This window comes from Rhipicephalus microplus, chromosome 3, assembly GCF_043290135.1.
Source record: "Rhipicephalus microplus isolate Deutch F79 chromosome 3, USDA_Rmic, whole genome shotgun sequence".
NCBI lineage: Eukaryota > Metazoa > Arthropoda > Arachnida > Ixodida > Ixodidae > Rhipicephalus > Rhipicephalus microplus.
The window spans coordinates 40,769,863-40,786,082 of record NC_134702.1 but is presented as its reverse complement, the minus strand read 5'-3'; the positions used below and the strand labels follow the sequence as shown (position 1 = coordinate 40,786,082).

Sequence of the window (16,220 nt, the reverse complement as noted above, 5' to 3'; positions counted from 1 at the left end):
ACCCAAATCCGAGCATACGGGCCTACAGCATTTCCGCCTGCATCGGACGTGCAGCTGCCGCAGCCGGCATTCGATCCCGGGACCTACGGGTCAGCAGCCGAGTACCTTAGCCACTAGACCACCACAGCAGGGCCATAGGCCCCAGTGTAGAGCTCTACAAAGTTAACCAGAGACTTGACAGGTACTCAACTATGCATACATCAAAACGACCTCGCTTTGCAACCCCCCCCCCCCCCCCAAATTTTTTCGTGCTGTGTGGCACATTTTAGGGTGTATACTGCGTTTTGTCTATATCCCCACAACCCTACTTCAGCTGGAAATTTGTGTACTGCATTGAGTCCCAGGCCAATACATTTCACAGCATTCTATTGCTTTATCACTCATGGCTGACTGATTTTAATGATAATTCAGGCAGATCTCTACACACAACCGTTAAGGAAACATTAAAAGAATTACTATTAAAAAGAAATTGTTAAATACTAGCTCAGATTAATATAAATTGTTCTAATGCCATTCCTTCATCGCATATTGTCACAGGCAGGATTATAGCCCCACCCATGTTACCGACAGGACCAGCCCGCAGTGAGTGGGTGACCTAAAAAGATTAGCGGGATTTAACAATACAAATCTATGCAGTATTGCAGCTGACCTGAGATTCTCTATGTGGCACCTGTAGCATTTTTGCAGACAGCATCATTGGCTCCACCAAAAACATGGTGCACACCACTATTTTACGTTCAACTGTTCTTTCACTGTTCACAAGTCAAATCAAGCACACAGAATCGTCGCCTTGCCATCTACACACTGGAGATATTTGCAGTGGCCGAGCCTCATGAGGGCAGGGAGGAAGTGTTTACTACCGTAGCAAGCAATACTGTAATATGTGCATGTGCTTATTGTACGTACAGCTGAACAACGTTGTCGTGCACAGCTGGCATGCACTGCCACAAAAAGCTGAGAACCATTTTAGTGGGAAAGAAGAGAAAAAAAATTTATTGGCCTGTACTCACATCTTGTAGTAGAACACCTTGGATTCACCAGTAGAGGCAGTGGGGATAAGGTGCTTGTCCAAGACATCCAAAATGTCTTGGCAGATTTCTTTCAACTCCGTCTCAACCTGGACACAGAACAAAGAAAGCAAGGTACATCACATACATGAAGAGTAAACTGTAGCACCGCAAAGCACCGTTTTGTAAACTTTGAAAGAAGCACACACATCACAGCACTGCACCTGGCTTTACATTTTATCCACGCCACGCAAACCCAATTCACTCATTTCGCTACGGCCAACAAATTCAAAGCTCGTAATGCAAAGGAAGTGTCGCGGAAGGCTCGTAAGATTACACGCTTTCCGAGGATACGCAAACTTGAAAAGATAAAAGAAAAGACACCAACCACCATAACTGACAGCGAGTTACCGAGAATGCACAGCTCCGAAGCTTGACCTATTTTGATGATGATGTTTGATGTTTTATGGCGCAAGGGCCATTTCACGGCCAAAGAGCGCCAGTTCATCTTACTAAAAACATGGACAATGATTGTGATAAGCGGCTGTATAAGGGCCATAAAATTCCTCGCGGTAAGGCGGGTAAAAACATACAAGTAATAAAATCATGACCATGTCGTGAAAGGTGTGTGCGGTGTGAATAGATGACAAAAGTTGGTGATAATAAAAGACGATGGTGGATATGTATGGCATTAGCACAAGTGCCTCACACGTTCACACCCTTGCGTCCAAGGGCCGTGAGGCAAGTGCTTTCTTGTGTAACCACCGCAGCAAAAACCTCTCTGGAGAGGTCATGCTACGGGATGCCAGGGTATATGATGTGAAAACTATGAATTTCTTTAAAAAACGCTAACAATGATTTGTGACTAAAAAGCGGTTCCCTACCGACGAACATTGCAGGGTGCAAAGGTATATGTTGTCGGTAGGGTAATGGAAAGTGTTGTTTTCTTACAGTGTCCAATTGTTTGCACTCAATTAAAATGTGAAGGACTGTCAATACTTCACCACATCTGTCACACAATGGTGGATCGCCACCGGACAAAAGGTGTGTGTATGTGTGTCCTATCCTGAGTCTCGTTAGTATTACCTCTGTATGACGCGATTTCGATACAGGCAGCCAATGACCAAGGTGTGGCTTAATAACGTGTAGTTTGTTTTGTGTGTGTGTATCCCACTTGCTCTGCCAGTATACTCTGAGGTTTCGTTTGAGAGACGGCTTAAGATCAACGGCCGGGATTGATATGGGTGTAGGGGCAGTGCTTTTGTGGACGGATGCAGCGAGCTGATCCGCCCTCACGTTGCCTTGAATCTCACGGTGCCCTGGCACCCAGCACACTACAACATGTTGTTTGAGTGTGTAGAGCGTGCATAAAATAGAGTAAAGTGAGACAAGGACTGGGTTTTTGTGTTTTTTCAGAGTGTGCAGAGCCGTTACTACACTGAGGGAGTCACTATAAATTACTGCTTTTTGTATTTGTAATTGCTTGATGTGTTTAGCCGCCACAAGTATCGCATAGGCTTCCGCTGTGAAGATACTTGTGCCTGGATGTAGAGGGCCAGCATCCGAAAAGGATGGGCCGACAGCAGCGTAAGACACAGAGGAGTTAGACTTGGAGGCATCTGTAAAGAACTCAGGACGTGTGTATTTGTGTTGAAGTTCCAGGAAGTATGTTCGGATATGGGCAATAGGCGCATGTTTTGTAACTGCAAGAAAGGACACATCACAGTCTATAGTCTGCCACTGCCACGGTGGCAGATATGCTACAGGAGCCATTAAACTATGTTCAAGTGAGACTCCAGTTTCCTCAGCTAGACTTTTCAGACGAACTGAGAAGGGCTGCCTCATAGAAGGCCTGTTTTGAAACAGAATGGAGCTCGACAAATCTATAATAGTGGAGTATGAGGGGTGCTTCTTATCTGCTTTCACCTTAAGGAAATAAACAAAGGACATGTAAATTCTCTGCAGATGAAGCGACCACTCATTCGACTCAACATAAAGGCTTTCTACGGGGCTGGTGCGAAAAGCACCCGTAGAAAGGCGGATGCCCAAATGGTGCACGGGGTCCAGCATCTTCAAAGCACTTTGTGTTGCAGACTGATAAACAATGGCCCCATAATCTAAGCGGGTGCGAATGAGGCTTCGATACAGATTCATGAGACATTGCCTGTCACTACCCCACGTAGTACGTGACAACACTTTTAAAACATTCATGGCTTTTAAACATTTTGTTTTTAGATACTTGATGTGCGGTACGAAGGTCAACTTGTTGTCCAAGGTTAATCCTAAGAATTTATGCTCCACATTGACAGACAGACGTTGACCGTTCAATTCAATGTCAGGTTCTGAGTGCATGCCTCTCTTTCGGGAGAACAAGACACACGTGCTCTTTAGTGGGTTCAGTCGGAATCCGTTTTCCTCTGCCCATTTGGAGACCTTGTTTAAACCTAACTGAACCTGTCGCTCACACATGGCCAAGTTGCATGACTTGAAGCCAAGCTGAACGTCGTCGACATATGTACAATAGAACATATTTCGGGGAATGGACAAGTGCAAAGAATTCATTTTAATAATAAAAAGTGTGCAACTAAGCACACCACCTTGTGGCACGCCTGTTTCCTGGACAAATGTTTGGGAGAGCACACTGCCCAGACGGACACGGAATGTCCGGTTTGACAGGTAACTTTCGATTATATGAAACATTCTTTCGCGCACACCAAGGTGGGACAGGTCTCTTAGAATTCCGTAACGCCATGTAGTATCATAAGCCTTTTCGATATCAAGGAACACAGAGAGGAAATATTGTTTATGGACGAACGCGTCTCTGATCTGTGCCTCGATACGAATAAGGTGGTCTGTGGTGGATCTACTTTCTCGAAACCCGCACTGAAATGGGTCGAGCAAATTATTTGTTTCAAGAAAATGTACAAGTCGGCAGTTTATCATTTTTTCGAAGACTTTGCACAAGCAGCTTGTAAGTGCTATAGGCCTATAACTCGAGGGTAAAGAAGGGTCCTTGCCCTCTTTCAAAATGGGAATAACGATAGCCTCTTTCCAGGAGGTAGGAATAGTGCCAGAAGACCAAATAGCATTGTACAAACAAAGTAAGGTTTTTCGGGTTTCGTTTGGTAGGCTTTTTAACATTTCATACATCACACGGTCAGAACCTGGGGCAGAAGTACTGCAGGAGTTTAGAGATGTTTGGAGCTCAGCTAGATTGAAAGCTTGGTTATATGCCTCGTATCTAGTGGATTTGTGTTCGAGTTTCTGCTTTTCTATTCTTGTTCTGTATTTTTGGAAAGTGTCAGTATAGTGGGACGAGCTGGATACCTGTTCGAAGTGTGCACCGAGGAAGTTTGCCTGATCTTCCAAGGTATCACCCTGAGTGTTTACGAGTGGAAGTGTGTATACTTGTTTTCCTGCTATCCTACCGACCATGTTCCAGACTTTAGCCTCCTGTGTGTACGAATTAACCCCTGATAAAAACTTCTGCCAGCTTTCTCTTCTGGCCTGCCGACGCGTTCTCCTGCCTTGAGACTTTATTTTCTTGAAGGTTTCAAGATTTTCGGCTGTCGGTGAGTTCCGAAGCAGCCTCCAAGCTCTGTTTTGCTGTTTGCGCGCGTTTCGGCATTCAGAATTCCACCATGGCACACATCGTTTTCCAAGGTGTCCATTTGTTTGTGGGATGCATTTTGTTGCAGCATCAATCAAAAACGTTGTGAAGTAGTTCACAGCAACATCAATGTTCAAAGTACAGATGTCATTCCAACCTAGACAAGCGATAGTATGAAACTGTTCCCAGTCGGCTCTGTTTATGAGCCACTTGGGAACACGTGGTGGACACTCAGTTACTGTCGTTGTGCTCAAAACTACGGGGAAGTGGTCACTTCCGTACAGATTACTGACGACTTTCCACTGGAGTAGAGGCACAAGAGATGGAGATACTATGCTCAGGTCTATGGAGGAGTAGGTGTTATTAGCGAGGTTATAATAGGTTGGTTCTTTTCGATTTAAGAGACACGCGCTCGACGAGATAAGGAACTGTTCGATCAGTCGACCTCGCGCGTCATACCGAGAGTCACCCCATAACCTGCTGTGCGCATTAAAGTCTCCAAGGAGAACATAAGGCTCCGGAAGTTCATCAATTAGAGAGTGTAAATCGCGTTTTTGGAGCTGATAGCTAGGAGGAATGTAAATACTGCAGATTGTGATCAGTTTATCAAAAAAAACCGCTCGAACAGCCACTGCCTCAAGGGGTGTTTGGAGTTGTAAGTGTGTGCATGCTATTCCTTGATTCACTATGATGGCAACACCTCCGGATGATGTCATAGCATCAACACGGTCTTTTCGGAAAATAACATATTTACGAAGAAAATTTGTGTGTTTTAAATTAAGGTGTGTTTCTTGTACACACAGCACTTTTGGCGAGTGTTCATGTAAGAGTTCTTGGATGTCGTCAAGGTTTCTGAGAAGGCCCCTGACGTTCCATTGTATAATTTGAGTGTTCATGGTGAATGTGAAATAGTGCTGTGTGTACGAAAAGCGAGTGGCTGCTTAGACGGGGAGTTTGAGTTCACTTAACAGGGCCATCACCAGGCCCTGTTATTTGCTTTTTTGTTTTCTTGGCGCGCTCCAAGGAGCCACGCCGCTCTTTCGGCACCAAGGGTGCCGATGTATCCATTGCCTCCTCGGAGGCACTGGATGCCCGCACATGCGGGCTGTTAGTTCGAATTTTGGGCCTCGCCTGGTGAGGGGAGGCCTTGAGACCCGAAGACTCTGGAGTCTCCGGTCTCTGTTTGGGAGTAGGCGGTGTAGCCTGGGCTACAGCCGCCTTGGGGGCAGGTGCCACAACCGCCGGCTCGGAATGCGCGGGCCGGAGGGGTGGCGAGGGCTGGTGCGGCGGTGCCCCCTGACGCGCCGCATCAGCGTATGTAGGTCCATAGAATGGAGCGACTCTTCGCCGCGCTTCCTTAAATGTAATATTCTCGTTTACCTTCAACGTAATTATTTCTTTTTCTTTTTTCCAGTATGTGCAGGAGCGTGAATATGCGGCATGGTTTCCTTCGCAGTTTACACAGTGTGGCGGTTGTTTGCAGTTCTCAGACACGTGGCCTAGGACTCCACATTGTGCACAAGTCTGGCGACCACGACAGGTTTTGGAGCCATGGCCATACCTCTGGCATTGGAAGCAACGACGAGGGTTTGGTATGTACGGCCTGATAGATGTCTTCGTGTACCCGGTTTGAATAGATTCCGGTAGTTTACTGGATGCAAACGTGAGTATTAAGTGTTTTGTCGGTGTTTCCTTATTATCTCTTCTGATGATGATTCTCTGTACATTAGTGACATTTTGGCTCTTCCACCCCTCCAAAAGTTCAGTCTCAGTCAAGTCAATTAAGTCCATGTCAGATACCACTCCGCGAGTTGTGTTCATTGACCTATGTGGTGTAATGGTTATTGGTATGCCACCGAAATCTGAAAGACGGTCTAGCTTTTCAAATTGCTCTTTGTCGCGGATTTCGAGGAGAAGGTCTCCACTAGCCATTTTGGTTACCTTGTATCCTGTGCCTAGAGTTTCGGTGAGACATCTAGAAACTAGGAAAGGAGAGACGGTCCTGGCTTGCTTTTCAGTTTTTTCACAGTGGATAACATGAAAGTGAGGATATGTTTCTTTTGGCTGGTTCAAAAAATTTATAGCATCGGTGCGTACCCGCTTTAAGCCGGTACGATCAGACATTAGGGGGAATGCTCCATGCATGCCTTTCTTATTTTTGTTCAGCAGCGTTGGCGGCCACCCACCACGGAGCCAAACGAGGGGACGCTACAAGTTTACAGATGCTGAAAACTGCAGACGCCAGCCGTACAACGCCACTATAACCCAATGCGCCTAGACCAAGGTAGGCTATTTGCACAGGGTTAACCCTAGCCGCCAGGAAGTTTGGAAGTAAACGGAAGAGAGTAGAAGACAGGACAGATAAATAGTGAGAGATAAAGACGAAGATGTAGGGAGAGAGAGATAGGAAAAGGCGACTGCCGATTTCCCCTGGGTGGGTCAGCCCAGGGGTGCCGTCTACGTGAAGCCGGGGCCAAAGAGGTGTGTTGCCTCTGCCAGGGGGCCTTAAAGGTCCAATCACCCAGCGTCGGCTCAACCCCCAGGATCCCCTTTTCCCCGGACACGGCAAAGCCACGCACGGCTAGGCGTGGGAGGGAGTAGAAACTCCCCCGTTAGCTCGGGTCCGTGGTGTCGCTACACACCAAACGCCTACTTGCGCAGGCGCCCCTGCGGGGAGCTTGACCTATTTTAGACAAAGCAGCCAGATGTCAGAGGCGACTTCGTATGAAATAAACCATAGGCACAAGAGGCCCCACTTTTATGATGGCTACCAATTGCCTACGCGACTAAAGGAATAGACCCGCTCCTGTTCTCGGCCACATTCCCGATTCGACCGATTACCGTAATTACTCGAATCTAACGCGCACCTTTTTTCCGGTCAAGCGAGTTCATAAATTGCATGCGCGTTAGAATCGAGTACGAAAAAAAAAACTGAATACGGTCATTTTATTGCCATCGGCATATCCAAAATGGCCGCCCCCTACGTGCGCCGGCATGGTGTGTCGGCCATATCTGCCTATATGTTTCCCATGTGCGGCACTTCGTACGTGTGCCGAGGAGTTCATCATCTTGTAGCGCATTAGCGTCGACGGCATGGAAGGACCGACTCCAAAAACTCGAGTGCACCACGATGCTGCTTTTAAAAGAAAAGTCATCGCGTGTGTAGAAACGGACGGAAATGGGCCGCATTGCGGTCGTTCGGAGTTCCAGAAACGTGCGTGCGGGAATGACGGAAACAAAAGCAGAAGATTGTCGACAGCAAAGCTTCACGCAAAGGCTTCAGTGGACCACAGCTGGGTCGGTTTCCACAAATTGAAGAGCTGCTCGGCGAGTATGTGCTTGAGCAGCGAGCGGCCTGTGACGACAGAACTGCTCCAAGTGCGGGCTATGCAGTTAGCCTTAGAATAGAAAAAGCGCTAATGCGGAGGCAGTTTAAAGCAAGCAGGTGCTGGCTAATTAACTTTATCAAGAGCTTTCCCCTCAGAAGGCGAACGGGCATATGCGAAAAGTTTCGAGAGGAGTACGATGAAAAGCATCACAGTTTTCAGAGGTTCGTCCTAAACTTGCGGCACAAGAACAGCTATCTGCTTGGGAAAATCGGGAATGCCGATCAGACGCCTCTTCACTTGGACATGCCTAGCACCACAACCGTCGAGAAGAAGGGGGCGAAGCAAGTTCGCGTGCTGACATCGGGCCACGGTAAAACTACAGTGACAGCAATGCTCTGTTACACGTCAGATGGGCACAAGCTTCGCCCGTACCTCATATTTAAATGGAAGACGCTCCCGAAAGGAGTCGTTTTTTCAAGTGGTGTGATCGTGCGGGCCAACGAGAAAAATGGGTGTGCGTTGCAATCGATGTCTTACTTTTTTTTTTTCGTCGTCGAAACCGAGTGCACGTTACAATCGATGGTGCGGTAGAATCGAGTAAATACGGTACCAGCTGCTTGGCTCAGGACACCAGTCTAGAGTGTGTGCCTGCGGGTGCAGGCTTATATGCGTACGCTTTTAAGGAGGAAATGCCGCTGCCTTCTGAAGCTGCACCAACTTACAGGTGCACAGGCTTTGACTGCTATAAGGGCATTGACGAGAAGAATTATTTTACTTCTAATAAACTACTCTTTCACAGCACCCAAAAGCCCTGTTCTTGCAGCAAAAAGATGTCTGGCAAGCAAGAAAAAGAGTAAACAGAATATACAGGTGGCAGGACTGCCCTCGAGGTTTCCACCACACAGACTGATGATGTCACTGCTTTCAGCAGCACTTCTTGCTAGGGGGATTGTGTACTGTGCTTGAAAAATGAACTGCATAGTGTTCTGAAGGAGGAAAATACTGCATGTGTTTCAGAAAAGTTTTAGAAAGCCAATGCCACCAAAACAGAAACAAAAGACAAACCTGTGAAGTCACAGCGACATTCAGGTGCCAGATTTATGGTGCAAAATTGTACAAAAGTGAAACTTGTAGCATTCATTTTCTGTACTCACATTGTTAATGGTTAAATAGTTACATAATTAACTTCTATGCAGTCCTCCACAATAATCTATCATTCTCCACTGATTTAGTGTTTTACATCAGTGTACTTTTGATAAGAAAGTCAAGGGGAGTCAAAATGCACCTCAGCCAAAACTGTTCAAACACAATGTTACAAGGATATGGCAGTAACAATGCATCCATTACTAGCAACCCTTTTCAGCTGCATTGCAAAGCAGATGGATTTTAATGCACCACAGAAACACTGAAAAAAATGACGCTGATTTCCTAGAGACAAAAAGAAAAGAGAACCAAGAAACTTCGCGACAACAGATCATACAGGCTACGACGAGGCACTGCTCAAAGCAAGTTCAGCCAACCATTGAGACATGTCAAGAAATTACAATAAAATTTGTTTTTTGCTGTCAAATATCATTGATCTAAGCTTACTACCGAAAAAAAGGCTTATTTCACCCTTATGAATTTCCAAATTTTCATGATAGACATAGAAATCAAGCCAGCCTAATCTCAAAAGCTACACCATTTATTAAATGGCCGGAAGAGAGAGATGGAAGCTTGCAACAAAAATTTATAAACAGGTGTTGTGTGCTCGCGCCGACATTTCGACAAGCAGATTCTTCTTCGAGACTAGAACTAAGCCTTGAAGAAGGCAATCTTACAGTTGAACCCCTGTATATGAGGCATGCTCCGGGCAGCAATTGTCTTTTATACTAGATGTCTCCGATAGGCAGTGGACCCCTCTTATGCATTTTCCTATCTCCCGTATTTTTATTGTATACATACTGGTCTCTCATATCCACCTGTCTCTTATATCAGTTCTCTCATAAAGGGGTTCGACTGCAGTAAAATGGCAGAACCAGACCAAATTTACAGGGGAAATTTGGAGTCAGAAGCATTTATTACCAGCAATGGTACTAAATCTAAAAACTGCTAACCTCACCGCAATAATACTAGCATAACGTAAAAAATTTTTCCAGCAAAAAATGACAATTAACGATTAAACTTGTGAATTTCAGTGGCACAAAAAAAAAATCGAAATGGAGCAGTGCAACTTTGGTTTGTAGCCGAGCTTAGCAACGTGATGTGGCTCCTGTATTCAGTCAGGTGCAAGCCATCACAGTGCAATCAGCATGTGCTCCGAAGAGACACCAGATTGTATAAGAAGTGCTCGTTATGTTAAATGCCAGTAGAATGAGTGAGAATACCTTTGTCATCGTCACTTTTGTACAACCGTGATCTAGGACCACAAAATACAGTAATCGAGTGCTGCCCCTGAATTCACTAAACCAAAGAACCACCAAACGACCAGAAACCTGAGACATAGGTCTGCGACTATCATCCCAGATAATTACAAAAGCCTATCTCTAACTTTTTTCAATTTGAGCAGTTCATCATTGTGAGGCAACAACAAAAGTTCTGATAATTGGTTTCTGCACTAATATTGCCAATGTTATTTTCCGCTGAAGGAAAAAAATGTCCATCGCAGTGACTCAAACCAACCCAGTCTTCTTTTTAGAGTTGGATTTATGTCTTTATTTCTTCATTGAAAGTCGTTGAACTAACTGAACATTATTTTATATGATCGAATAAACTACAACTAACCACTGCTTCATTTTTGCAACATAAAAAAGCTGTTTGTAACCCGCAACATCTTTTCTTTAGCACATAACACATATTACAAAAGCACAGTTTCCAACAAAGCTGTAGGCGGCCTTGTTTGAAGGTCATTTGCCATAATTACCCTGTATAGCCCACAATCAATGAACCTATCGATTAAAAGGCCTCCTTCATATTTTTGTTTTCATTGAATAACCTCAATTCTTTTACATATTTCATGCTAAAGGGACCAACAACTGCCGAGAATATGGAGTGGGATGACTCCCCTGATGAAATTATTGTCTATCAAACTCAAACCAACCCCGTTTTTTTTTTTTTTTTTTCGAGAGGTGAATTTATATTTTTTTTATTTCATCATTGAAAATAGCAAAAAATGACCTGTGGCACCTCTGATGACAAAAGCAAGAACGACCCAATGTACCTGGCCACATGACTGTGGATTGCTTGCTGTATGTGGTCGATGACCTTTTTTGTTACCATTGAAATGTTGGCTTTTTCATATTAAAACATATTACTTCATGAAAATGTAGCTATAGGCCTGCATTAGTAGTATGAAAGTGGCATTGCTTTCGTGCGACGTAGTGATGCCATGCTTGTCAGCGTGTCTTGAGCAACTTTTCTGCAAGCTAATGCAACCGCGCACGCAGTTTCCTGGTCGCTAAGATTTTGGATCACCATAGCTACCTACACTTATATATACATACATACTTTCCTTTCCTTACTGAATACATTAATCCTGTAGTTGTTCTGCATAAGCGAAGTTAAAAGCCAAAATTTCTGTCATCCTGCAACTTTATTCTCAATGAAGCCATGGCACCAGACACCTGCGTTAAACTAAACAAACATGCCTTTAACTAAACTGAAACATGCCTGAAACATACCTCAAACGCTCATTTCGTACCATCACAATGTGCATGTGATGATAGTTCCCTCACAGGTAAAATAGCCAGCAAGTGATTATTCTTCCATCACAATGCAGCAAGCGAGATTTATGCCAGCCGCGGCCCCTCTGATGAAGACAGCGATGTCAACAGTTCAGCCTTCTTTCGGTCGTTCGCAAACACAGTTTTCACTCTTTTGCATCGCACATTAGCAGCGCTTTGCGCTCGGCGTGCTCCGAACTAACCGGTTTGCAGCTAATTATGACTGTATTAACAAACGTTTGATGTCGTTATGTACATGCTGGCCAAGAATTCTCTAGCTTTGAACCGACAAGCTTTTACTGCTTTCTTTTTTCCTCTCCTTCCAGAAATGGCAGCACTCATGCTTGCTTTTAGAAGACTTCACCGAAAAAAAGAAAAAAAAAGACACTTCACTAATTGCAGCGTAAAGTTTGTGCAGAAATTCCTATATGATAATGATGGAGAAAATTTCCTTACATGCAGGCAAATTGTATTTCTTATGCAGAATTAAGGGTGTAGCTTTTTCTTTGTAATCTGCAATGCAAACTGATAGATGTGGGAGGGCTATCGCGCCCTGTCAGATCCTTTGCATATCATGGCACGCGCGTCTCGCAGACAGGCCCGCATTCAGGTTTAACAGCTGCCGAGCAGGAGGTGGCACTAGGTGGACAGTCCGCGGTGGATAAGCTGGGCCAGCACACGAAAAATAGTAGCAAGGCTTTGGCATTTGACTTTAGTGTCCTTTCAACTGAAAATCCCCACAAATCATTGCTTGAAACACAAAACCCCACTGAACAAGAGACACATTCGAGGTTCAGCAACATGACGCACCTGTATCCGGTACTGGCGGATCATGTCGAGGCGGCTCTCGGAACCCTTGTTCTCTTCCTTCTGTTCGATGGAACTGATAATGCGCCAGGAGGCACGGCGCGCACCGATCACATTCTTGTACGCCACTGACAGGAGGTTGCGCTCTTCAACAGTTAGCTCCACGTCCAGGGACGCCACCCGCTTCATAGCCTCAACCATTTCTGCAAAAATACAATAATACATGCATGCTCATGGTCAGAACAGAAGGCAAAAAAAAAAATAAATGCTATACACTAACATTGATGGATGTCACTGAGCAAGATTTGGATGCAGCGACATGCTAGTATATGGACCCAAACAGTGCTAACTTTCAAGTTGTAACTACATCTGTTTAGTCTAGAAATGAGCAATAGAAGTAATAACATGATTTTTTTACTATGGCTTTAGATTATCAGCTCAAATCATCAAATTTGACACTGCTCTTCTTACTGATGTTGAACATTGTGGGGGGAGAAAAATTATGAGCAAGATAAGGAATTTGAAATCATCACTGCAATGTCACTTCTTCAGGGGCAGGACATTGGCTTCAAAGCAGAGTTCAGCAGAAAAAAAAATAAGCTTATTGCAACCATGGTGCACAAGCACCAGCCACCCAACATGGTCCCTTTTTTTTATTGTCATCTTTAAAATAGCTAAACAGATAAATGACTGCACAAGTGGTACTGCAGCCGAAGTGGCTTTTTTATTATTATAATGAAGGAATGATGATAACAAAAGGAAACAGCAAGCATCATCGCAGAGTAAGGCACCACGAGATCGGCGCTCTAGCTCCTCCATCTTCCTCGTCCTGTCGCTATCTCCAATCTCCGACCTGCCCGTTTGGTTCGCCCAATAAACCTCTTTACATTTGGTGGATCGTGCTGGGTAACCACATCGCCTACAACCTGGAACTCCGATCTCGCACCCTGCCGTCGACCATGCAAGTTGACGCTGCCCAACAAACAATACCTCTCGCGGCCACTACTTGCCCCGGCCCGGTTCATCAGCGAGACCCCCCGATCTTTGCCGGCACCGAAGACCAGGACGTCGAGGACTGGCTGTCGTCATACGAGAAAGTCAGTGGACCCAACAGGTGGGATGACGCTAAGCTAGGCACTGTCAATTTTTATCTCACCGACGTGGCCAAGCTATGGTATACGAACCACGAAACCGAGTTCGCGAATTGGTCCGCCTTCAAGGAGGCAATACGTGCCGTTTTTGGTCGTCCTGCCTTACGGAAGCTACGCGCCGAACAACGTCTGCGCACACGGGCACAGGAGCGAGGTGAAACTTTCACATCATATATAGAAGATGTGATTGATCTCTGCCGGCGCGTCGATGCTTCCATGAGCGAGAGTGCGAAGATACAGCACATTATGAAGGGCGTCGACGATGACGTTTTCCAGATGCTTCTCGCGAAGTCTCCAAGCACTGTGGCAGAAGTAGTGACTTTGTGCCAAAGCTATGATGAATTGCGGAGGCAACGAGCTCAGACGCGACGCTCATTCCAGACAATCCAACCAGTGACTGCACTGGACGCTATGGCTGACCAGGCAAACCTTCTCGCACAAATGAAAGACTTCGTGCGAGAGGAAGTGGCTCGGCAGCTTTCTCTGCTGCCTTTTGCTCAACGCCAGGAGCTCTCGCACCAACAGCCACTGCGACACCCACCACCATTGGCTCCCATGCTCCGACATGTGGTCCAGGAGCAGATTTCCGAGGCTATGCCGGTGCCCTTGCAGCAGCCCACCGTCACCGCGCCTCTTACTTACGCTGAGGCACTAAAGCGGCAGCAGCGACACCACCCCCCGTCGTTCCAGGGACTGCCGTATACCTCAGCCCCGACTCAGCCGTCCACCGCCTGGGTTCCTCCCATTGCCACCACAGCCTCGACACACCCGTCTGCCGCATGGACTGGTCCCCTCGTCGCCAATACTTGGAGAACGCCCGATAACCGGCCCATCTGTTTTGCGTGCGGCGGCCCTGGCCATATCGCCCGTTACTGCCGTCGTCGCGTGCCGGGATACACAGATGCCCGGACACAGAACAGCTTCATGGACCTTTCTCCATCCCGTCTGGAAAATTCTGACCCTCAGTCAAGCTCGTCTTCACGGGAATGTCCGCGTACTATGTCTGGTCGCTCACCTTCACCCCGTCGTCGCTCCCTGTCACCCATGCGTCGTCGGCCAGCTCCTGAACACGAGGGAAACTAACCGCCGCAGTTCAGGAGGCAAGAACTGCGCTGTCGAAATGCTCAAGTCCTCGGACATTGCCGTCGAATATTGTCGTAGTTTTTGTAGAAGGTACTCGAGCATATGCTCTAGTGGATACTGGTGCTGCCGTTTCCGTGATAGACGCTAAACTTTGCCGCAAGCTCCGTAAAGTGACGACGCCTCTTAACATGATGTCCTTGCAAACAGCGAATGGGGACCCGGTTCAGCCTGTAGCCGCCTGTACTGTCCGACTGATGATCGCGAATGACCACTACACTGTTGAGTTTATTGTCCTGTCGTCATGCTCACACGACATCATACTTGGATGGGATTTTTTATCGCGTAACCATGCCGTTATTGATTGTGCAAGATCGGAGCTTGAACTTTTCCCGTTTTACGACCAACCAACCAGCCGCATTCAGCCCGCCGTACACAAACTCGTCGTCAAAGAAGGCACTGAAATTCCTCCGACAGCAGCTGTGTTGCTCCCCGTGTTCTGTGACGGCATTAGGAACGAAGCTGCATTTTTTGAGCCATCAAGCCTCTTCCTTAGTCGAAGATCACTTCTTCTGCCTTATTCAACCCTCTCTATTTCTGAAGGAAACAGTGCTCTTTGCCTCATCAATCCCCTTCCGTATCCCGTTGAACTGTTTCAAGGTGAATCTCTTGGACACGTGCATGCCATTGATAAAGAACAAATTTTTACCATGCCGCCAGATTGTTCCGGTGACTACGACGCCATAAGTGCCCTCAACCCTTCCAATATACCACCTTGCGAGCTTTTCGATTCATCGATTGCCGACGGACTATCGCCATCTGAACGCTCTGAGCTCCTTCAGCTGCTCTACCAGTTTCGTGAATCCTTTGACGTTGCTCAACCTACCCTTGGCCGAACTCCCAGTTTTTTCCACTGCATCGACAAAGGTTTCAACGCGCCAGTACGACAGCGACCATACCGTGTTTCCGCCACAGAACGTCAGGTTATCACCGAACACGTTGACGATATGCTCAAGCGCGACGTTATCCAACCTTCCCAAAGTCCATGGGCATCACCTGTCGTTCTTGTTAAGAAGAAGGATGGTGCAATTCGCTTCTGCGTTGATTACAGGCGCTTAAATAAGATCACTCGCAAAGACGTATACCCTTTGCCCAGGATTGACGACGCCCTTGATTGCTTACAAGGTGCCGAGTTTTTTTCGTCGTTAGATTTGCGTTCGGGGTATTGGCAGGTGCCCTTAGCAGATCGTGATCGTCCAAAAACAGCATTCGTGACACCAGACGGGCTATATGAGTTCAATGTCATGCCCTTCGGCCTCTGCAATGCGCCGGCCACATTCGAGCGCATGATGGACTCGGTTCTGCGGGGTTTGAAATGGAACATATGCCTCTGCTACCTCGACGATATCGTCGTCTTTGCACCCGATTTCGCAACACATCTTGTACGCCTGAAACATGTCCTCACGTGTCTGAAGAATGCGCAGCTCCAACTGAATCTAAAGAAATGCCACTTCGCTGCTCGGACGCTCACCATT

General features: G+C 46.4%; 1 protein-coding gene across 1 annotated transcript in view; it reads right to left on the bottom strand.

The window, feature by feature from the left end:
• The window catches only part of 14-3-3epsilon (tyrosine 3-monooxygenase/tryptophan 5-monooxygenase activation protein epsilon), a 45,867-nt gene that overhangs the window by 17,270 nt on the left and 12,377 nt on the right, over positions 1-16,220 (bottom strand). Inside the window, exons 2-3 of the mRNA XM_037427143.2 lie at positions 12,458-12,657; positions 1,011-1,117 (exon numbers count right to left, since the gene is read on the bottom strand). Of these exons, the coding sequence (XP_037283040.1) occupies positions 1,011-1,117; positions 12,458-12,657 (307 nt within the window). The remainder of the gene's footprint in view (positions 1-1,010; positions 1,118-12,457; positions 12,658-16,220) is intronic.